The sequence below is a fragment of the Mus caroli genome, unplaced genomic scaffold (assembly GCF_978045245.1).
Source record: "Mus caroli unplaced genomic scaffold, Mus_caroli_1 scaffold_12, whole genome shotgun sequence".
In the NCBI taxonomy this organism is placed as follows: Eukaryota; Metazoa; Chordata; class Mammalia; order Rodentia; family Muridae; genus Mus; species Mus caroli.
Genome location: NW_028227267.1, coordinates 68,687,415 through 68,711,129, shown reverse-complemented (window position 1 = coordinate 68,711,129; position 23,715 = coordinate 68,687,415). Strand labels below are relative to the sequence as shown.

The 23,715-nt window shown below is 39.6% G+C and overlaps 1 protein-coding gene across 8 annotated transcripts in view; it reads left to right on the top strand.

Moving 5' to 3' along the window:
• The window catches only part of Fndc3a (fibronectin type III domain containing 3A), a 152,984-nt gene that overhangs the window by 80,098 nt on the left and 49,171 nt on the right, over positions 1-23,715 (top strand). For 7 of the 8 annotated variants that reach the window (XM_021181265.3, XM_021181263.3, XM_029469236.2 and 4 more), the window contains one exon: positions 22,127-22,203. In XM_021181265.3, coding sequence (XP_021036924.1) covers positions 22,127-22,203 — 77 coding nt within the window. Of the gene's footprint in view, positions 1-18,211; positions 18,322-22,126; positions 22,204-23,715 lie in introns of those variants that run through there. The other variant, XM_021181268.3, reaches the window with a different exon arrangement.

Sequence of the window (23,715 nt, the reverse complement as noted above, 5' to 3'; positions counted from 1 at the left end):
TGCCTGGTTCTGACAAGTTCAGCCAGATCAATGGCTCTTTTTCCATGGGTCACACATGGCCACTAGACTGCGCAAACATACTCTACCCCCAATATATGTGTAAGAGAGAAAAATATACAACACACTCTGGAAGGATGGTTGCCCATCCTTAGGACAAACTTATTTTTCATTTGCATTGTCATATATGTCTTTTATGAACTGCTGCTTGGTGCTTAGGTCCTTAAAAGCTCTTTAGAATATATGGCTTTGTCAGTTTTTTCTCCCCCTAGAAAATCCAGTTTGACATGAATCCTGTCACATTTGACTCCAAGTGACCCAGACAGATTCCCTCTTTTTCTGTCCCCCCTTAATGCTGTATCACTTTATAAACTTCATTGACATGTCAGTCTAGGTTCTTTCAGTATATCACAGCTTCTTCTCTCTCATAAAGAACCACATCCCTTCATGAGATCAACAAAGCCCTAAAGCTCCACAGTCCCTGATAGTTTTTGAAAGATCTCTCTTATCACACATTAGCGGCATTGGCACAAAATACCTTGTGGTGTGTGAAGACTCTAAATTTACTTTTATATTCTCTTTCCCACCCACCATTGATATAGACTTATTTAAGGAAGTGTGAAACTGTGGGGGTGGGCTTTGAGACCCTCTTCCTAGCTGCCTGAAAACAGTCTTCTAGCAGCCTTCAGATCAAGATGTAAAACTCTCAGCTCCTCCTTCTCCATGCCTGCCTGGATGATGCCATGCTCATATCTTGATGATAGTGGTCTGAATCTCTGAACCTGTAAGCCAGCCCCAAATAAATGTTGCCCTTTATAATATAGAGTTGCCTTGGTCATGGTGTCTGTTCACAGCAATAAAACCCTAACTAAGACAGAAGTTGGTACCAGGAACTGGGATATTGCTGTGATAGACCTGATAGACATGCTGTGGTAGACATGTTTTTATTTGGAGGAATGTGGATTTTAGAACTTTGGATTTGGAAAGCCATGGAATGCTTTAAGTGGGACTTAATGGGCTATCTTAGTAGGAATATAGAAGACATGGGTACTAAGGGTGATTTTAACTCTAGAGGTTGTTCTTCTGATGTTTTGATAAAGAATGTTACTCCTTTTTGCCCTTGGCTGAAGCATCTGTCTAAGGCCAAGGTGAAGAGACTCAGATTAATTATATTGAGAAAGGATGACTCAGACACCAAACATAGACTTTGTCCTCTAGTTTACTCTCACGGAGAACATTTTGGTTAAGCAGAGCAAGCTTAAAAAGAAAAAATACAAAATGTATGGTTCGAAGAGTAAAAGGGTAACACGAAGTGAAGTGGAGCTAAATCTTGTGTTGACGAATATTAAATGGAATTAAGGGAGAGGTGACCTTGGGACAAGATCCCACCTTATTGTTTATGAATTTGCAGTTGAACAAAGGACAGTTATACCTGGTTATTGTTTCCATTTGGACTTTTAATCTGGCATAAACTAAAATCCAGAAATGGAGGTTAAAATATGAAGTGTGGCCTGTGTTTTTTATGTCCAGATATTGGGACATAATACCAATGAAAATGTTAGACCCAGGCATGGTGGTACATGCCTTTAATACCAGGAGACAACAGCAAGCAGATCTCTGTATTCAAGGCCATCCTGGAATAGAGCAAGTTTCAAATAGAGAAAAGCTTATTTCTAAGTGTATAGGTATACACCTTTAATCCCAGAGCTCATGAAACAAAGATATGCAGATCTCTGAGTTCAGGGTCAGTCTACACAGCAAGTTTCAGGATAGCCCAGCTTAGGCAGTAAAGGATGTAATAGAGCAAGGGATCCGTGTTTTACCCCAGCAAGCAGTAGAACTTGGCAGCTTCAGCCATGTGGTTCTGGCTTTAGAGGCAAGAGTAGAAAGAGACTATTGGGACAATTGATGCTGGTTAGCTAGAGTCCTCCTGACTCCCTCTTATTCTCTATAGTTTTCTTTAATAATCCCTATGCTCACTTCCTGTCAACTGGTTGCTTGCTCTACCTCTTGACCTATGGTTGACTTTATTTAATTCTGTTTATAATATTCAAGCAGGAAACTCTTGAATTAAAGGTATGTGCTACTGCTGAGTCATACCACAAATAAAAACTGGTATTTTTCTAAATAACACAGTTGTGGGGTTCACATTGTGATCAGATATCCTGCAATAAACCAGAACAGGAATAAACCCAAAAACCGGGAAAAGGCACCAAAGAAAAAGTACAAGAAACATACAGATGTAGAGACACACATACACAAAACATAAAAACAAAATTGGAAACTATAATATGTAAGGAAAAGAATTTAAAGGTTAAAAAATGGGGGTGGGGGTAATGCCCAGACAAAGACATAAAAAAACCTTCAAAATTATCATTAAGTTTGTTTTGTGTTTGCCATCTCTGCTGGCCATGGGGCCTACTCTTTAGTATGGTTTGTATAGCCCATGAAACACTACTGGAGAAAACTTAATTCTTTTTCTTGAGAGTAGTTACAAATTGGAGATAGCTTCTGGGTTAGGGAATCCAGGCTTGTGTCCACTTCCCTTCTCAGCCCTGGGACCCCATGTGGCTTAGACCTGTGTAGGCCCTGTGCATGCTGTCTCAGTCTCTGTGAGTTGTATCTAGAAGGTCTTGTTTCCTTGTTGGCCTGCTTTTCCACTGACTCTTACAGTCTTCCTGCCTCCTCTTCTGCAGAATTCTCTGAGTTCTGAGGGGAGGAATTCGATGAAGACATACTGTTTAGGATTGAATGTTTCAAGGTCTTCCACTCTGCACATTGTCCAGTTGTGGGTTGTTCTCATTTACTTTAGGAGGAAGCTTCTTTGATGATGGTTGGGCTAGACACAGATCTATGTGTATAACAGAATGTCATTAGGAGTCATTTTATTGCTACAATTCTTTAGCAAGACAGTAGTATTTGGTTCCCCCCTAGGACCATGGCTTATCTAGTTTCAGGCTCTTGGCCACCTTAGCAGTATTGAGCATGGATTCTGTCTTATGGAATGGGCCTTAAATCCAATTAGATATTGTTGGTTGCTCCCACGACTTTTGTGCCACTGTTGTAGGTGGGTCACCATTGTAGATCACAGGGTTTATAGCTGGGTGGATGTTTACTTTTCTCCTATGGTAATGTGCAAAGTCCTTCCAGTACCATGGACACTAGTCAGTAGAGGTGAAGGGTCTAGGTAGGCACCAACTCAACTTCACTATGTTCAGTGAGTTAGTTATATAGGTGGTGTCTTCAGCAATAGAGCCTTACTGTATGTTTGTTGAGCCTGGATTGTTTGGGGTTTCTATAGGGCTTCTTTGGCCAACAACTCAACTAGGTGTTACCCATTCCTGGCACAGGGAATTTCATTTGGTTACAAGAGATGTAGAGTTTGGACGCATTGTCTCTCCCATAACATCATCCGATATCCCCTGCTTTACTCATTCTTTCCTTTCCCCTCCATGTTTGATCTTCCTATTCGATTCCCTAGCCCTTGTCCATCCATAGCTACCTATTTTACTTACCCTTTCTAATAAGATTCCCCTGCCCCCATCCCTTACTCTATACTTAACATTTGTGATTATATGAATTGTAGGCTAATAATCAAAGACTAATAGCTTACATCTTCATATAAGTGAATACATGCCATTTATGTCTTTGGGATCTAGGTTACATCACTAAGGATTTTTTTTTAAGTTCCATCCATTTATCTGCAGATTTCATAAATCCATTTTTAACACTAAGTTATATTCATATTAATGTACCACATTTTCTTTATCCGTCTATTAATAGATATCTATGCAGTTTTAGCTGTTATGAGTAGAGCAGCTCATCAGTAGAATGCAGATGTGCAAGTGTCTCTGTAGTAAGATGTAGAGTCTTTTGGATATTGCCCAAAAGTGGTAGAGCTATAGCTTGTGGTAGATCTTTGCCAGCTTCCCAAGGAACTGCCTTCCAGAGTGGATGTCCAAGCTTGCGGTCCTACCAGCAATGAATGAGAGTTACAGTGTTGGACTTTCAAAAGACAGTTTCTTAGTTTCTTTGAAGTATTGTATGTACTTGACTGTATTCACCCCTATGCCAAGTGCTTCTTGGTCATGGTGTTTGTGCAGGAATAGAAACCCTGAATAAGACAGGCATATCCTGTTCTGCTAGATATTTCTCTGATTCATCACCTTGTCTACCCCTCAATTAGACATCACTTTCAAACATGGGTGCTTCCTTCTACAAACTAACTTCACCTTCGTTGTTTGGGGCTAACGATGAGTGCTAAGGGCATATAATTATTCCAACCAGGGGAATTAAGTGTGTGCTAAGGGCCGAGCCACACCACAACTGGAAACAGGTTTTTCCAGTAAACAACACAATCTCGGGGTTCGTAGTATGATAAAATATCCTTCAATACTAAAGTTCATATGGAAGTAAAAAAGAATCCAGGTAGCAAAGGCAACCCTGAACAGAGAGATCACCATGCCAGATTTCAAGTTGTATTACAGAGCTACAATAATGAAGACATCATGGTGCTGGCACTAAATCAGACATGTGCAACACAATACAAGACCCAAATGGAAGCGTACTTAGTTAAAGCGATCTGATATTTGACAAAATTGCCAAAAATATACTATAGAGGAAAGACAATATCTTTAATAAATGATGCAGGGAAAACTGGATGTCCACATGGAAAAGAATGCATTAGATCCATATCTGTCATCTTGTACAAAAATCAACTTGAAATAAATGGAAGACCTCAGTGTGAATCCTGAAATACCAAAAGTGATAGAAGAAAACGGAGGCAGGACCTCCAAAATGCAGATACAGAAAGAGTTTCTGAGCAGGACTCCCTTTGTTCAAGAATTAAGAAACTGACTAAAGGGACATTATAAATCTCAAAAGCTTCCATACAGGAAAGGATTTATCAGTGAAGTGAAGAGGAAAGCATGCAGAGAGAATCTGTGCCAGGCATACATCTAACAGGCTTAATATTCAGAATCATAAAGAATTAAAAAAAATAGTCAAGAGAGCAAATGACCAGATTAAAGAGTGGGTTATCAGGCTGAACAGAGATTTCTCAAAAGAAATTAAAATGACTTTAAAACGTAAAAATATTCAACATCTAGCCGGGCTTGGTGGTGCACGCCTTTAATCCCAGCACTTGGGAGCCAGAGGCAGGCGGATTTCTGAGTTCGAGGCCAGCCTGGTCTACAGAGTGAGTTTCAGGGCAGCCAGGGCTATACAGAGAAACCCTGTCTCGAAAAAACAAACAAACAAACAAATAAATCATAAGGCTACATCGTATTTTAGCATTCAACAGCTGTGTGGCCAGCCTGATCTACAGGGTGAGTTCCAGGACAGCCAGGGCTACACAGAGAAACCCTGTCTCGAAACCCCCCCCCCAAAAAAAAAAAAAAAAATATATATATATATATATATATATATATATATATATATATATGGAAATGCAAATTAAAGCTACTTTGAGGTTTCATCTTATTCCAGTAAAAATAGCTAAGATCAAGAAAACAATTGACAAATGCCGCTGGTGATAATGGGGTAAGGAATCCTTGTTCACTATTGCTGGGATTGCAAACTGGTACAGTAATCATGGAAATCAGCATAGAAAAGCCTTAAAAACCTAAAAATACATCTTGCATCTCACCCGTTTATACCACTTCCCAGAGGACTAAGTATCTTACTACAGCAATGTTCATTGTCACTCTGTTGACAGTAGCTAAGAGGCGGAAGCAGCCTAGGTGTCTATCCGATGATGACTGAATGATGAAAGTGTAGTATGGACACAAATGAATTCTGTTCACCTTTAAACAGAAACATGATTGTTTACTGTCTTTGCTCATTACTGGAGTGTTGCACCCATGTTCTGGAAACATGGCTTTATAAATATTTTTGAATTAACTGACAAATGAATATAAACAAAGTAGTGTTTCAAGAAAAAAAGAAAAAAAAAGAATAAAGCTAGCCAAGAACCTGTGCCTAGTGGGATCAAAGACCCTAAAAGACACCCAGTTGCTGCCATTTTCATAAATTACTATAGCTTCCAACCATATTCTGAATATTTTTCCTTATACCCACAGATAAATGCAATTCTTTATCAGAAGCTTCTTTTAAAAACAGTTTTTATATCTGCTTGAGTGGTTGCCTGCATATGTGCATGTGTACTACATATATACTTGGTGCATGTGGAGACCAGAAAGGATATTAGCTCCCCTGGAACCAGAGTTGCAGACGGTTGTGAGCCACCATGTGAGTAATGGAAAATAAACCCAGCTACTCTGCAAGGACACCCAGTGCTCTCAACAGCTAAGCCATCTCTCCAGCCCCAAGAAACTTCTTTCTGCAACAGATGGAGGTTAAACAGACATGCACACTTATGCAAACGTAGAAGATAAATGGCCACGGAGTTCCCAGCTCCAGTTAATGCATCTGTACTAGAACCCCTACACTTAGGGCTTGAGAACACTACAAAAGAGAGGTCAAAATTGTAGAAATGAAAGGACCAAGAGGAATGGTACAAGATAACATCTTCTACACAGGACAGGGATGCTGCACTCTTCTAACTCTGAACAGAATAGATACCTTACCCACCTAAGTTACATGTGAAAGTAGATGGAAACCCTAAATGGAGAGCTGTAGACAGTCAGTGGCTATTAAAGGAGGGAAGTTTTCTCTTGGGACACATTCCCTGAAAGTTTTCCAAATCCTAAGTGGGTTACCCTTAAACACATGTACATATGGGCAACACTAAATGGACCCATGTGTGTGCATGTTCATATGCCATTGCATGTGTAATTATACATTAAATGGTCATGAATTCAGGATAGGAGCACAACACAGGAAGAGTTGGGAGAAGGAGGGGGCAAAATGATGTAACTGCAATGTGTTTATGTATGAGATTCTCAAAAGATTAAAGAATTATTGTATAAAAGAATGTATTGAATTATATCCTGCCCTTTTGTTGCTTTTCAGGGAGATGATTGGTTGGTTTATTTGTTGAGACCAGGTCTTCCTATATAGCCTTACTTAGCCTGGAACTCCCTTTGGAGACCAGAATCACCTGAAATTCATAGACAGGTGCTTGCCTCTGCCTCCTAAATATACCACCATGCTCAGCTTCTTTACTATATTAATGATCTTGAGCAAATAAGACCGTTTGTTTGCTTTTTGTGAATGCCATAGATGTTACTAACTTCTGCCAAGAAGATACAATGCTATACTGAGTTACTACCATTTCTGTCCTCAGTTACCATTAGTTAAAAGACTCAGCATTAATGATATGGTCCTTTTTTTTTTTTTTTTTATGGTCCCTGTTTTAAATAACCTTTCAGCTATACTAGGAAGATACAGGTACATACATGTTTCCTAAAACCTTGTTAAGTTAGTAATCTACATCAAATAGTTTTCCTATAAGAATAAATATTGGAGATGAATTGAGAGTGTTACAGTTTATACAGTGTACTTTGCATCAGTGTGCTTGTGGCCTCATCCTTGTCTGATTGTGACAACAACAACAATCTTAAAAACATACTTGCTTTTTATTTTCATAATGTCCTCAACTATTAGCAGAGTTCACCATACCAATTCTTTTTTTTATTGGATATTTTCTTTATTTACATTTCAAATGTTATCCCCTTTCCTGGTTTCTCCTCTGAAAAACACCTTCCCCCACCCCACCCCCAACCCACCCTCTCAGGCTTTCTGGCCCAGGCATTCCCCGACATTGGTGCATAGAGCCTTCATAAGACAAAGGGCTTCTCCCACCATTGATGTCCCAGTAGGCCATCCTCTGCTACATATGTAGCTGGACCCATGAGCCCCACCATGTGTGCTCTTTGGTTGGTGGTTTAGTCCCTGAGAGCTCTGGGGGTACTGGCTAGTTCATATTGTTGTTCCTCCTATGGGGCTGCAAACCCCATCAGCTCCTTGTATCCTTTCTATAGCTCCTTCATTGGGAATCGTATGCTCAGTCCAATGGATGGCTTCGAACATCTACCTCTGTATTTGTGAAGCACTGGCAGAGCCTCTCAGGCACAGCTTTATCAGGCTCCTGTCAGCCAGTGCTTGTTGGCATCCACAACAGTGTCTGGGTTTGGTGGTTGTTTATGGGATGGTTCCCCAGGTGAGTCAGTCTCTAGATGGTCATTTCTTCAGTCTCTACTCTACACTTTGTCTCTGTAACTCCTTCCATAAGTATTTTGTTCCCTTCTTCTAAGAGGGATAGAAGTATAGTGTTCCTTCTTTAGTTTCATGTCATTTGTGAATTCTGTTTTGGGTATTCTGAGCTTCTGGGCTTTGGGCTAATACCCACTTAACATTGAGTGCATATCATGTGTGTTCTTTTGTGATTGGGTTACCTAACTCAGGATGATATCCTCCAGATCCATCCATTTGTCTAAGAATTTCATAAATTCATTGTTTTTAATAGGTGAGTAGTATTCCATTGTGTAAATGTACCACATTTTCTGTATCCATTCCTCTGTTGAGGGACATCTGGGTTCTTTCCAGCTTCTGGCTATTATAAATGAGGCTACTATGAACATAGTGGAGCATGTGTCCTTATTACATGTTGGAGCATCTTCTGTGTATATGCCCAGGAGTGGTATTACTGGGTCCTCAGGTACAACTTTGTCCAATCTTCTGAGGAACCACCAAACTGATTTCCAGAGTGGTTGTACCAACTTGCAATCCCACCAGCAATAGAGGAGTGTTCCTCTTTCTCCACATCCTCCGCAGCATCTGCTGTCACCTGAATTTTTTATCTTAGCCATTCTGACTGGTGTGAGGTAGAATCTCAGGGTTGTTTTGATTTGCATTTCCATGATGATTAAGGATGTTGAACATTTTTTAGGTGCTCTCAGCCATTCAGTATTCCTCAGTTGAGAATTTTTTGTAATTTGTTCCTCTGGAGTCTAACTTCTTGAGTTCTTTGTATATATTGGATATAAGCCCTCTATGGAATGTAGGATTGGTGAAGATCTTTTCCCAATCTGTTGGTTGTCATTTTGTCTTATTGAAAGTGTTCTTCGCCTTACAGAAGCTTTGCAATTTTATGAGGTCCCATTTGTCCATTCTTGATCTTACATCAGAAGCCATTGGTGTTCTGTCCAGAAAATTTTCTCCCTGTGCCCATGTTCAAGGCTCTTTCCCACTTTCTGTTCTATAGGTTTCAGTGTCTCTGGTTTTGTGTGAAGGTCCTTGATCTACTTGGACTTGAGCTTTGTACAAGGAAATAAGAATAGGTCGATTTGCATTCTTCTACATGCTAACCACCAGTTGAGCCAGCACCATTTGTTGAAAATGCTGTCTATTTTCCACTGGATGGTTTTAGCTCCTTTGTCAAAGATCAGATGACCATAGCTGTGTGGGTTCATTTCTGAGTCTTCAATTCTATTCCATTGATCTACCTGCCTGTCAATGTACCAATACCATGCAGTTTTTGTCACAATTGCTCTGTAGTACAGCTTGAGGTCAGGGATGGTGATTTCCTCAGAAGTTGTTTTATTGTTGAGAACAGTTTTTGCTATCCTGGGTTTTTTTGGTATTCCAGATGAATTTGGAAGTTGCTCTTTCTTTCTTTCTTTTTTTTTTTTCATATCTTATTTTTTTTATTTATTTTTTTAATATTTTTTATTACGTATTTTCCTCAATTACATTTCCAATGCTATCCCAAAAGTCCCCCCATACCCTCCCCCCTACTTCCCTACCCACCCATTCCAATTTTTTGGCCCTGACGTTCTCCTATATTGGGGCATATAAAGTTTGCATGTCCAATGGGCCTCTCTTTCTAGTGATGGCTGATTAGGCCATCTTTTGATACATATGCAGCTAGAGACAAGAGCTCCGGGGTACTGGTTAGTTCATAATGTTGTTGCACCTACAGGGTTGCAGATCTCTTTAGCTCCTTGGATACTTTCTTTAGCTCCTCCATTGGGGGCCCTGTGATCCATCCAATAGCTGACTGTGAGCATCCACTTCTGTGTTTGCTAGGCCCCGGCATAGTCTCACAAGAGACACCTATATCAGGTATGCAATGGTGTCATCGTTTGGAGGCTAATTATGAGATGGATCCCTGGATATGGCAGTCTCTAGATGGTCCATCCTTTTGTCTCAGCTCCAAACTTTGTCTCTGTAACTCCTTCCATGGGTGATTGTTTCCAATTCTAAGAAGGGGCAAAGTGTCCACACTTTGGTCTTCATTCTTCTTCAGTTTCATGTGTTTTGCAAATTGTATCTTATATCTCGGTATACTAAGTTTCTGGGCTAATATCCACTTATCAGTGAGTACATATCATTTGAGTTCTTTTGTGATTGTGTTGCCTCACTCAGGATGATGCCCTTCAGGTCCAACCATTTGCCTAGGAATTTCATAAATTCATTCTTTTTAATAGCTGAGTAGTACTCCATTGTGTAAATGTACCACATTTTTTTGTATCCATTCCTCTGTTGAGGGGCATCTGGGTTCTTTCCAGCTTCTGGCTATTATAAATAAGGCTGCTATGAACATAGTGGAGCATGTGTCCTTCTTACCAGTTGGAACATCTTCTGGGTATATGCCCAGGAGAGGAACTGCTGGATCTTCTGGTAGTACTATGTTCAGTTTTCTGAGGAACTGCCAGACTTATTTCCAGAGTGGTTGTGCAAGCTTGCAATCCCACCAACAATGGAGGAATTTTCCTCTTTCTCCACATTCTCGCCAGCATCTGCTGTCACCTGAATTTGATCTTAGCCATTCTGACTGCTGTGAGGTGGAATCTTAGGGTTGTTTTGAATTGCATTTCCCTGATGATTAAGGATGTTGAACATTTTTTCAGGTGCTTCTCAGCCATTTGGTATTCCGCAGGTGAGAATTCTTTGTTTAGCTCTGAGCCCCATTTTTTAATGGGGTTATTTGATTTTCTGGAGTCCACCCTCTTGAGTTCTTTATATATATTGGATATTAGTCCCCTATCTGATTTAAGATAGGTAAAGATCCTTTCCCAATCTGTTGGTGGCCTTTTTGTCTTATTGATGGTGTCTTTTGCCTTGCAGAAGCTTTGCAGTTTCATGAGGTCCCATTTGTCAATCCTCGATCTTACAGCACAAGCCATTGCTGTTCTATTCAGGAATTTTTCCCCTGTGCCCATATCTTCAAGGCTTTTCCCCACTTTCTCCTCTATAAGTTTCAGTGTCTCTGGTTTTATGTGAAGTTCCTTGATCCACTTAGATTTGACCTTAGTACAAGGAGATAGGAATGGATCAATTCACATTCTTCTACATGATAACAACCAGTTGTGCCAGCACCATTTGTTGAAAATGCTTTCTTTCAGAAATCCTCCTGTCTCTGCCTTTCAAGTGCTGAGATTAAAGGTGTGCACCACCACCGCCTAGCTCACCTTATTGCTTTTAATATTCTTTCTCTGTTTTGTGTATTTGGTGTTTTGATTATTATGTGATGGGAGGAATTTCTTTTCTGGTCCAGACTTTTTGGAGTTCTATAGGCTTGTATGTTCATGGGCATCTCTTTCTTTAGGTTTCAGAAGTTTTCTTCTATAATTTTATTGAAGATATTTACCTGCCCTTTAATTTGGAAATCTTCCTTCTCATCTATAGCTAGTATCCTTAGTTTTAGTCTTCTCATTGTATCCTGGATTTCCTGGATGTTTTGGGTTAGGATCTTTTTGCATTTTGCATTTTCTTTGATTGTTGTGTCAATGTTTCCTATGGTATCTGCTGCCCCTGAGATTCTCTCTTCTATCTCTCGTATTCATATCTTGTAACTTCTTTCCTAGGTTTTTTATCTCCAGAGTTGTCTCCCTTTGTGATTTCTTTATTGTTTCTAGTTCCATTTTTAGATCCTGGATGGTTTTGGTCAATTCTTTCACCTGGTAGTATTTTCCTGTAACTCTTTAAGGGATTTTTGTGTTTCCTCTTTAAGGGCTTCTAGCTGTTTACCTGTGTTCTCCTGTATTTCTTTAAGGCAGTTATTTATGTCTTTCATCATCATCATAAGAAGTGACTTTAGATCCATATCTTTTTTTTTTTGGTGTTATGGTTTATTCAGACCTTGCTATGGTGGGAGAGTTGGGTTCTGATGATGCCAAGTAACCTTGGTTTCTGTTGCTTCTGTACTTAAGTTTGCTTCCCACCATCTGATTATCTCAAGTACTCCCTGACCTCGATATATCTGATTGGAGCCTGCCCTTCCTGTAATCCTGGTTGAATAAGAAATCCTCAGAGTCCAGCTTTCTCTGTGATCATGTGATTCCAGGATCCTGTTATCCTGAGATTCTGGGTGTGTCAGAGTTCTTGGCAGTCAAGCTTCCTATGAGACCCTGAGATCCTGGTGTGAACAATCTCCTGGGATCCTAAGATCCTGGGTGTGTTAGACCTCCTGGAAGTGGTACCTCCTCTGGGGGCCATGGGGCTCTCTGCTGAGTTTGAAACCAAGGTAGATCAGTGCTGACTGAAGAAACCCGAGCCACTGATCGAGTAGGGTTCCTGCGCCCCTGTTCCTATTGGAATAGATGTTGTGTTGTACTCACCAGTGATCCTAAGATCCTGGGAGTGATAGGGCACCTTGGGGTTGGAGAGTCCTCTGGGGACAGTGGGAATGTCCGCCGAGTTTGAATCCAAGGTGGCCTGGCACCAACTAGAAGGCACCACACTAATTCTTTACTTTGACACTCTACTAGCCTTTTTTTTTTTGAAACAGTCAATTTTCAGGTAGGTGTGTCAAGGCAAACACAACTACTTATATTGGGTATCCTTGCTTATGCTGTGAACTTCATTTAGCCCTTATTATATCCACATGATATAGAACAGTAGTTGTCTCTATTTTAAGCTGAGGAAAGTAAGATACAAGCATTTTAACTTTTCAGGTCTCACAGCTATAGGAGTTTGATGGGGTAGCTCCAGAGTTCTGCACAGTTTAGGACTTGACCTACCTAGGTTGAAGAGGAATGAAGAAAGTACAGACATTTTCAGACAAGGTGGGATCCCACGTGTGATTTACGGAATCTCAGCTTGTTTAGAGAATTGAGTTTGCCAACCTTAGTAGGAGGACTCTGTAGGGACTCACAGGCACAGTGATCCCTGAGGAGGAAGCTGCAGTTGACACTTTTATGAACAAACTGGTTTTAGCTGACATTCCATAGTTCCTGGAGTCAGTTCTAGACCCCAAAAGGCTCCAACAACCCCAAAAGGTTCCACCATTCCCAAAGCCTGAGCCAGGAAGTCCTTGCCTTATTCCTATGAGTCCTATGTATCTGGGTCCTTGCTTAGTTATAACCCTGACAGTATGACACATTCATTCAGGACTTCATCTGCTCTCTACAAAAAAATCTGCTACATGCTATCACTAATTATAATAGCAAATAATGATCAAAGTCATTTGAAAATATTTTGTTACAATGGCAAAAAGGATATTGTTCACTTAGTATTGACAGGAATAGAGTAGTATTTCATCAGGTTGGACCTTTTTTTCATAATCAATAAAAAAACTTTTAAGCAGAGGAGAATACAAGTGGTTTGTTTTTTAGTTCATTTTAGCAGTAGTATGAAACGGGTGTTTATTGCAAGGGACTGGTGACTAGGAGACCCACTAGGAGGATACTGAGATAGTTTTAGCTTGTTACTCCTCGGCAATGAAAACAGTAGGAGAGAAGGGATGAAACTGTCAGAGCTTCCCAGGTAATGATATGAGATGAGCAGGAAGAAGAAAATCTAGTGTTACCTTTAAGTTTCTGTTAAAATAAAGCCATGGGAAGTACAGAAGGTAGCGTGTGTACTGAAGGAAAAACAACTGATTTGAATTTCATATGGATTTCATTTTGTAGACCTAGAGCCCAGAAGAAAAGCCTGCAGAGGTGCATTATCCCATGCTTTTATGAGTGTAAGTAAGGCCATCTTGAGTAAGGCCAAGAACAAACCTTCAGGAAAGCAACACCTGAAATAAAAGAACACAAGCCATTAAGCACTTAAAAGGCATGATCAGAAGATTGAAATCAAGGATTAGATGTTAAGGAGAAGCAGAGATTTGTCAGCAATGTTAATTAGATTTGTCAGTAAGAGTTTGATCTTAGTGGCTGTCCTTAGTATAATCTCAGCAGAGTGGTCTGGGGAAAATTTTTTTGATTGTGGTTAATTGAAGTATGATTTTTGAAGCTTTCTGGTTTTGTTTGTTAGACTGGATCCTCAGGTAATCATTCTCTCCTAAAACAAGGTTTTCCACAAAATGTTATACTGGCATTGTGTGCTCCCAAGAGGTATTAATCTCATAATTATGGACTGGAGATATCTTTAAACACACACAGTGCTGTCCAACAATGTTTCACTCCAACTCAATTAGAAACATTTGTACATTTTCATAAAGTATTTGAAAAACAAGGCATAAACTAGAAGATAATTACAGTTAGTTTAGCCCAAAGGAGTAAGTACCTAGAAAGCTGAAAACTTAGGAATCTACTTAAAAGAGGCGACCCACATAGAAATAAAAAGATGCAAAACAGGAACTAGGTAATGTACAATAAGAACAAGATAAGACTGTCCAGATTTTTAAATCTGCATTCTAAGTAGCAGTGAGACTGAATTGATAGAACCTCTCATGCAATGTATGCTGAAAGGAGTGTGATATATTAGGGAAAGTATTTCGTACTGCTCTTCAAAAATAGCAATTACATAATCCTAAGTCTAGCATTTTTCTTCCTGGGTATAGAAGAGTATCTTAAAGGTGTGGGCCAGGAGACCTCGGAAATGTCTCCCCTTTAGCATGTCCACTTGTTATTGGTGTTAGCAAGTCTCATGGGTTAAATGCCCATTCGTCACAGACAATGGATCTATCTCTCAGATATATCTTTGAATCCCAGAATAGTTAAGTGGTCTCTAGGATGAGGTATTTTGTCCTGATGCCTTTGGAACATCTCAAATGTCACATGTCCACATCTTGCATCTTCTTATCCCCAGACCCATCTCACCCATTTTGGGGCTCATATAAGTGTCTTCATATTGCATGGATACTTTAGGTCCAGTTCTTTGTGCTTTCTATTACTGGATCGTGGCCTATATAAAAAGGCTTAACTTAGGGATTTTAAGTGTTATAGTCCAGCAAGCAATGTGTATAAGTTAGATGAATTCCTTTAAGATATATTTCAGATAATGTCTTTAAAGTCCATCAGTAGCTACCTTGTTTCCCGCACAGTAAAAGCCAAAGATCTGACAGTATCTTACAAGGCCCAGGAGACTATTTTTTCTGTCTCCCCACTACCTGTCTGGCCATGTTCCTCTAGTAACTCTAGTATTCTAAGGCAGCTTAAGCATCCTGTCATGTCCCTTAGGCATTTGATACTGGTTGCTTTCTCTTATTAAAAAAAAATGATCATTCAGTGAAACTGAGAATCATCACTGGTCATATTATTTACCTTCAGACATGTTTTCAACATACATACTTGCAAACATTTATGGTTCATCTCACTCTGATTGATTTATTATGTTTTCATTATTTTTAAAAAATTTAAATGAGGTTGTGGTTTAAATTGGAATGGCCCTCATAGATATATGTGTTTGGATACTTGGCCATAGGGAAATGTGTTATCAGGAGGTGTGGCCTTGTTGGAGGAAGGGTATGCCACTAGGGGTTGGGAAGCTTGTTGTTGGAGCTAGGCCCAGTGTGGCACAGTCTCTCCTTGCTGCCTATGGATCAAGATGTAGAGCTCTCAGCTCTGTCTCTAACACCATGTTGGTCTGAATGCTGACATGATGAATAAACCTCTGAAACTGTAAGCCAGTACCAGTTAAATGTTTTCCTTTATAAGAGTTGCTGTGGCTTTACTGAAACAAATGCAGATACTTACAGCCATCCATTGGACTGAGGTGGGGGACCCCTATAGAAGAGTTAGAAGAATTGAAGGAGCTGAAGGGAATGGCAACTCCATAAGAACAACAACAACAACAAAAAAAAGGTTGCCATGATCATGGTGTCTCTTTATAGTGACGAAACCTTAAGACAGGGGTGTTAAGTGCCAAGCCGTGCATATGGACAATTTGCAGGAGTCTAGTTGTGTTAGTCCACCATGTGGAAACTCGGGGTTGAATTTAGGCTGTCAAGTGCTAGTAGCAAACACCTTTACCCTGAGCCACCTCTTCAAATGTAAGATTTATCCATTCTCATTTACTAATCTGTCCCAAATGCCTAGACAGAATCCAGCATGTGGAGGAAGAAGTTACAGAAGATAATACTATCTAATTTTTATAAGCCTCAAAATTAAGTAAATTAATTGGTTATATAAAGGGTTGTTTTCCTTTTATGTTTTTTTTTTTTCTTCATGATACTGGAGTCAGACCTAGGACGGTGTGCATTGTTAGGGTAGCTAAGTAGTCTACCATTAATATACTTCTCTACTAGAAAACTGTAAAGATAAGAATAAAAGCAAACTTTGGAGGAGCAGAAACCTGAGTGGTACAACCTGGCTGGATGGAGAGCAGTGTCCATCACTGGGCTCTACTGCTTAGGTTTAGGGAAGTCACTTCAGTGTGCTTAATGGATGCCATCAAATATTGTCTAACCAACTTCATTAGTAATTTAAAAGAAGAGTATTAGGTCTCTTTATAGTGATTTTGGTAAGATTAGCTGTGAAACAGGATGTACTTAGAGTTGTAAGAAATAAGTTCAAACTGTGCCTCTAAACTCAGCTTTAAGAACAAAGCAGGAAAAGGAGCAGAGAAATCATAGATCTAGAGTTTGGACATTGAAGTCATTGTCTTGACAGCAACTGTTGGGGCAGAAATAAAAAAAAATACAACTCCCTGTCAACATAGCATAGGAGGGCAGAGTGGCCGCTGTGAGAGAGAACAGGGAAGTAAGCGCCCATTCCCACAGCCTCAGGGGAAATGCATTCATAATGGAATAAAAGGTCAGCTATTACCCTTTTCCACTTTAAACAAGTGTCTCTTCACCTCTGGCTGGCTGACTTGCTTTTATTGAGTCAAGTTGCCAGGGCTGTGTCCTGCCAGGTTTTTTTGTTTGTTTGTTATTGTTTTTGTTTTTACTTTCAGGAGAGACACTGGGCCTTTAAATAGGGCCTGCACTTTAACATGTGATTATCATATGAAGCAACCATGCCTTTACCTATGTACCCTCAAGTAACTTAGCTGCTCCTGCCTCAGCTTCTCTAGTAATGATGCCTCAGCTTGCGTTAACAAGGAGGACACTCCACATGGTTCATCTCACTGTGTAATCATTAGTTCTGAGAGTCAGCGATCATACTTTTACTTACAATACCTATCAGTTACTGAGAGGTCCCAAACAGTGTATTTCATGCACTAGTTTATCTAACTTGATTCTCCAACAGTGCTTTGAGGTTGATCATTTTAACCTTTCCACAGGAGATAGAGCCCAATAGTAGTACATTGCCATGCTAGTAAGTATTGGAGCTCATTTTAACTTTTAGTATCATCTAGTACCCAAATCCGATATCTTCCCCACTGAGTTGTGTGTCACAGATCCCAGCCATTGCTTATGTGTGTAAGCAATTGATAAAGTTCCTCTGAACTTATATGCCCTCTTAAGTAATTTACGGGGCATATCTTTTTCCAAAAGAATAAGTTTTCACCTCAATTAACTATTTTTCACTTTCCTGCTTTAAGAATACTATCCACTAAGGATCTTTCCTTAATGTCAAGAGTAAATTCTATTTTTAAAATAATCACTAAAAACAAAGTACACTGACAATAAAAACGGAAGCCTTCATTAGCTTTTAAGGAAAAACAAAACAAGCCTGAAATATATTCCACCTGTAAGGAACTTGTCATTTAATTCTATTGTGTGGGCAATTCTCTCTGTGTTATAGGCATTGCTTAAGTATCGAGCATGAAATGGTCACAAATTATACACTCATATTTTGGATCAAGGCTTTGAATTAATTTTACCCCAATCTTTCTATGTGAAAGATCAGCAGGCTGCGTTAACCAAACCGTGAACACAGAAGAGGATGGTTTTCCATCGCGTGCCTATCCACCAGGTTCTTTTGAATTAGGGTTTACTTTGGCTCTTAAGGCAGAACGTGTTGCAGTCAGGAAAGCAGCTGAAGAAACCTTTAAGTGTTTTGTTTCAGTAGCACCCCAGCGTACGCCCTGCGCTGTTTCCTCTCCCGGTCTTTCCCGGCTCACTGCGGGTCATGTGATACCGGTCACGTGACTCGGTCAAAGGATCTTTTCCTCTTACCAGCTTTGAGGAAAAAAAAAAAAGCGAAACTGTTCTCCAATTAAAGCTGCTAACGTGTACTACGCCGTTTCCTTGTTGGGTTTTCTTGTTCGCTGGCTGCTGCTCCTGTAGAAACAAAATGAGTGGTAAGATTTGCTGATTTTGAGCATTCGCTTTTATTTGAAAACATAGGAAGCTTTTGTATTAACCTAAAGCCGTGTTGTGTGTTTTTAGTGCCAAATCTGTTCGCTTTAGAAATACTACAAATTGTTATGTGGTTATGAAAATTGTAGACTCTATGAGTTAGAGTGATTTTAAATCTCACAGCATGCCCCATTCTGGCTGGCCTCTTGATTTTTTTTTTTTTTTTTCGTGTTTTCTCTTTTAAGACTGATCTGAAAATTGGCATCAGATAATTTGGAAGCCATTGTGCGCGGCAGCAGTCTGCAGTCCGTTGCTTATTTAATTTTAAATGCTTAGACAAATCTGTAGTTTTGTTTTTTTCTAAAAGAAATAAAGAAAAAATTTGAATATGAATGGTAGATTAAGAAAGTCGATAGGTTTAGTTTATGTTAGGTAAAATGAACTAGGTATAAATCATTGATGGTACCTTTAAGAATTGGGGTGGGGAGTTTCTCATATTTAAGGCAAATGACAAACAGAATTGTACCCACTTTTGCAGATTTTAAACATAAGTAGGCCCTTAACAGTAATGCAGTCACTCTGTGCTTTGGGGTAGCTTTTGCCTAAAGCTTGTCAATTCTGAAGGAGCTGTTAGGTGTAGCTACAGTTGTTGAGGTACAGCCTTCTTGTGCCAGGTGGACATGTTATGTACTCCTGTGACAGGCTTGCTTCTTCCCTGGACACAGTCTGCTTTTCTGCATACAGATTTAAGACAGTTTGTAGTTAATTTTCTAGAGCTTTCTGAGTTAGAAAGTATTGTTGGACCTGAGAGGTAGTCATGCATTGTGTCAGTGAGTATCCAGGGTTTAGAGTTTGATGCATGCAGGACAAGCAGCATGGTGCTGCCAGCATTGTAGATCTGAATATCAGTACTTGTGTTTACTGTCTATGTATTGGGGGTGTGGCAGGTTGTGTTCAGTGTTGAATATATCCCACCATTATTTTAGATAAATGTACATAGCACTGATAAATTGTCTTTTTAAAATCTAACTATGTGGCATTTCTGCCTCCGAACTAGAAAATTTACTTAAGTAGTCAAAGTGATCACGTCATAAAGGAGTCCTTTGTGAAACTAAATGATAAATTGTTCCAGCAGCTATCAGAGTAAACTGTGAGCTGAGTCCAGTGGCACATGTCTGTGATCCTAGCATTGTGGAGGCTGAGATGGGAGTGTGGGTGCATCGCCTGAAAGTTACTGCTCTAGCCACAGAGAAACAGAACACCGGGTTTAGTTGTTTTGATTAAAGAACAGTTCTGCTTTGAAGATGCCTGTCTGCTTTCTTTCATTTCCACATCATCTTCATCAATCTCTGTCTGACAATTAATGACTTGACACAAGGTTCAGCTTGGCAGTGGGTGCAAAGAGCCTGCAGTCTAAGCTTAGTGCATAGAGCTCAGTAAGTATTAAATTCCTTGATTAAGTAAACAAATACAATTTTCAATAAAATCTCTGGTTCTCAGCCAATTTTCACATTTTATAAATAATATCTAGGGCGGGTCTTATAATTTAGAAGGCTAGTTTACTGGTTTATGTGAATTAGTTAATGAATAAAGTGACCATTAGTGTACAACTGTCCCCCTTTCTCCAGAGAGCAGAAATGTGTTTTGAATGAAGCCTTTTTAAATAGAGATTTTAAAGAGGCGCTCACAAATGCTATTTAGCAAATTAATAGGTAATGTTTACTTAAATTTAGAATTGTGGTCCTGCTTTCTGTTATGTTTTTCAAGGAAATAAAAACAAAGGTAGACTTAATTTCCTTAAAGACAAGATCTAATGGCTCATGGCACTTACTGACAGTGAGAAGCATTTCAATGTTCATGCGATGTATATCCTAAGAAATGAAACTTAGCTTTTAAATTCCAACTGGACCACTTGAGCAAACTTAAGTTCCCTCTGCCTCATTTCTCTCCGGAAAGTGGGTAATGTTAAATTTAGTTGCTTGATTAAATGATTATGAAGAGAAAAATACATTTAAAACGTGGCTTGTAGTATTAGTGTTCATGAATTATGATTAAGATAATACTTAGAGGGGCTGGAGGGGTGACCCAGGATTTAAAAGCACTTGTTGCTCTTATAGATGACCTGGGTTCAGTTTCTAGCATCCACATGGTGGCTCACAAGCATCCATAACTCCAGACCCAGGAGATCCAACACTCTCTTCTGACCTTCACAGGCACCAGACACATGGCTAAGCACACATGAAGGCAAACCACTCCCATAAAACCTAGTGTTAAGGTAATAGTCAGAAGACCTTCATTTACTTGGAGGACGTGCTGTTACTTAGCTAGCTGTAGAGCTCTTGCTGGCCAGGCCTGGGCACTGCAGCTCCGTGCATTTTCCAGGTTTCTTTTGGACAAGTGTGTGGCTGACACCGTGTAGGTGGCACAGTGTACTGCAGAAGTCTGCACTCGCTCTGCTTACTTTCTAGTAACCACCTCGGCCTGCTCTTGCTCTCCGTCCTTGCATCTCTACCTTCTTCCCTTCTACATTCCCTCCTTTTCGCTATTTAATGTTTCCTCCCTTCCTGCTTCTCTCTTGTCTTTCTTCTCTTCCTCTTCTCCCTCCCCTTTCTTTTCAGTTCCGCTTATTTGCCATGACTTAGTACTTTTATTCTCGAAGCCCAGTATCTTAATGTTTTTTTTTCTCTTTCTTCAAGGGCCCCCATCGCCCCAGGTAGCTCTGATCTCCCCTCCTCCTTCCTAGAAAAGCTGGAATCTGGATTTTCTGGGACCTGCTTGCTTTTCAGTCACAGTGGCCCCGACCAGTGATACCATTCACCTCACCAGCAGATTCTCTGCATGTAAAAGAGGTCACCCTCCCCAACATTTTTTTTTTTTTTTACCAGATCTGTTGATCTTTCAAATGATTATAAACTGGAGCAAATGAAATACTGCAGTCTAAAGTTACTGGGAGAAAAGATCCAAATGAGATATTTTTCTAAAATGTTATTTAAAACAAGTGAGGTTTTGTTCTAGAAAGAATAAAACTTCAAGACTACTTATTTTATTCTTAGAAAGGTGAAGAGAGAATAAGATCGCATTTATAAAGGTTATCTGGAAAGATGATACCATAAAAGTGAAAGACAGAGTGCAAATGAAGTTCACATTGTTTAGAATATATTCAGGGAAAGCAAACTTTTCTCAGAGGAATGCACATGTACATTCCTCCACCTGTACTTAGACCCCTCTACACTGCACAAGTCTTTACCCTTAAGAACCCCTCAGAGACCTTACTATTCCTCCTCTCACTACTCCCCCTTTTGCCTTTGAGTTTGTGTGTGTGTGTGGTGGTGGTGGGGGTTCACTTTCTATTTCTAATTGATTGTTATTTTTAAATTCAAAGTTCAGTTTGATTTTCCTAGTTGCACAATCATTAGAGTCACGTGGGGTATTTGTACAGTAAATAATGATTTGAGATTACAAACTGACGAAGTATGTTGGAAAGCCTGTAAATTTTAGGTTTTAGGTGATACCCATAAGACCTGAGCAAGTTTGAGAACTGTAGATGTACTTAAAGATAATACATATACTTCAGAAAGTAAATGTTACATAAAAACTCATATGTGTTATTCTATATAACTTATATGAATAAGTGTTACATAAAACATAAAGTAAATGGTATATAAAAACTCAGAAATGTTCATTTCTTTCCACCGTATAAGATTACAGCCACTGTTAGCTTAATGTTCAGCTTAGGTGAAGTAATCATATTGTTCTGCGCCTTCCTAAGCACTGATGATTATTGCATCATTTCTGTAACCCATTCAGGTCCTGCTCAGGTTCCAATGATGTCCCCAAATGGTTCCGTGCCTCCTATTTATGTGCCTCCTGGATATGCCCCACAGGTATGCGTTTTGTGTTTTATTTCTGTGTGTGTGTGTGTGTGTGTGTGTGTGTGTGTGTGTGTAGATAGTTAATAGGTAGGTAGTTAGGTAGGTACTCTCCTTGACATTGATTCTGGTGAAAATATGCTGTGAAAGGTCTGGATATTATCCAGAGGAGTATCTTCAGTAAATCCATTTTAAATATTTTACTATATTTGTAAAGGAGGGAAGAAAATATTGGTAGTATTCACCACTCAGAGTTACCTTTAAGCACTAAATTCCAAAAGAAATTTTAGTGTTTTGTCTCCTTGAATATGCAAATTGTGTAACTAAGTTAAATTGCTTCCATGGAGCTCTTTAGATGATTGACTTTAAGCCAGGCTAGTGCTTCCAGCCTTGTTTCATAGAACTGTTTTCAGGTACTTCCAGTAATCAATTGGACACATTGTGGTGAATAGAATTTGTTTCCATGTCTCCTTCTAACCCAGGCTGACCTCAGACTTAGTCTTCCTGCCTCCTGAGAGGCTGGATTGCATGTGTTTGATGCTGTACCTGCCTCTTATACAAGAGCACTTAAGACTGCAGGAGCCAGGTGGTAGTACTGCATGCCTTTAATCCCAGCACTTGAGAGGCAAAGGCAGGTGGATTTCTGAGTTTTAGGCTAGCCTGGTCTACAAAGTGAGTTCCAAGATAGGGAAAACCCTGTCTCAAAAAAAGAAAAAAAGAAAAACTGAAGCCCCTCCTGCAGCACTGAGGACTGAGGGATATCATTGCTGTCTACACTATAGCCATTCCCTGCAGCCCTGAGACTGAGATCAGTGCCATCTGTACCATAATTGCTAGTTTAAAGAATTACGTATAGCTAGGTCAGATACACAGACACATGAAATTAAATTGTAGAACTGAGGTGCTCAGTGTTTTCCACTACTGAGACTCTTTGTGCTCAGTGCTTGTTGAATCAAGTCCCTATTAGGGAATACTCATAGTCTCTTCTAAAAAGCAAATTTGCATTTAAGTGCTCTTTAGACCACGTGTTACTTCCTCCCTGACTATAGCAGAATATCAGTAGACTATTGTGGTAGATTCTTGTTTATATTATGAAACATACCTCTGTGTGACAGCAGAAATTAGTATGGTAGGATAGACGTTGCCTGGAATATCAGACAAGCTGAATCCTTTATCTCAAGCCTTTGCTGGCTGTTGGGTTTAGGGCATATCAGCTTCCTTGACTCTGTGTGCTTGACTTGTAATTCGATGAAGACACGAGATTGTATATTTAGAAAGTACCCTGTAATCGTTGTAGATTAGCCTCTGGTCACTGTCACTACTTAAACTCACTGAGTCCTTCACTTACTATAGTTTCCATTCTACATATGGGCTTAACTAACTTGCTCACTGATGCATTTCAGACCTAAACACCTATTTTTTCCTGATCTTTAAAAATTAGAAAATGTTGATGTGATTTTCTCCAGGTTTTGTTGGCATATTGTCTGTTATTGCTTCTGCTATGTTGCTTGCTCTTCCTCAAAACTT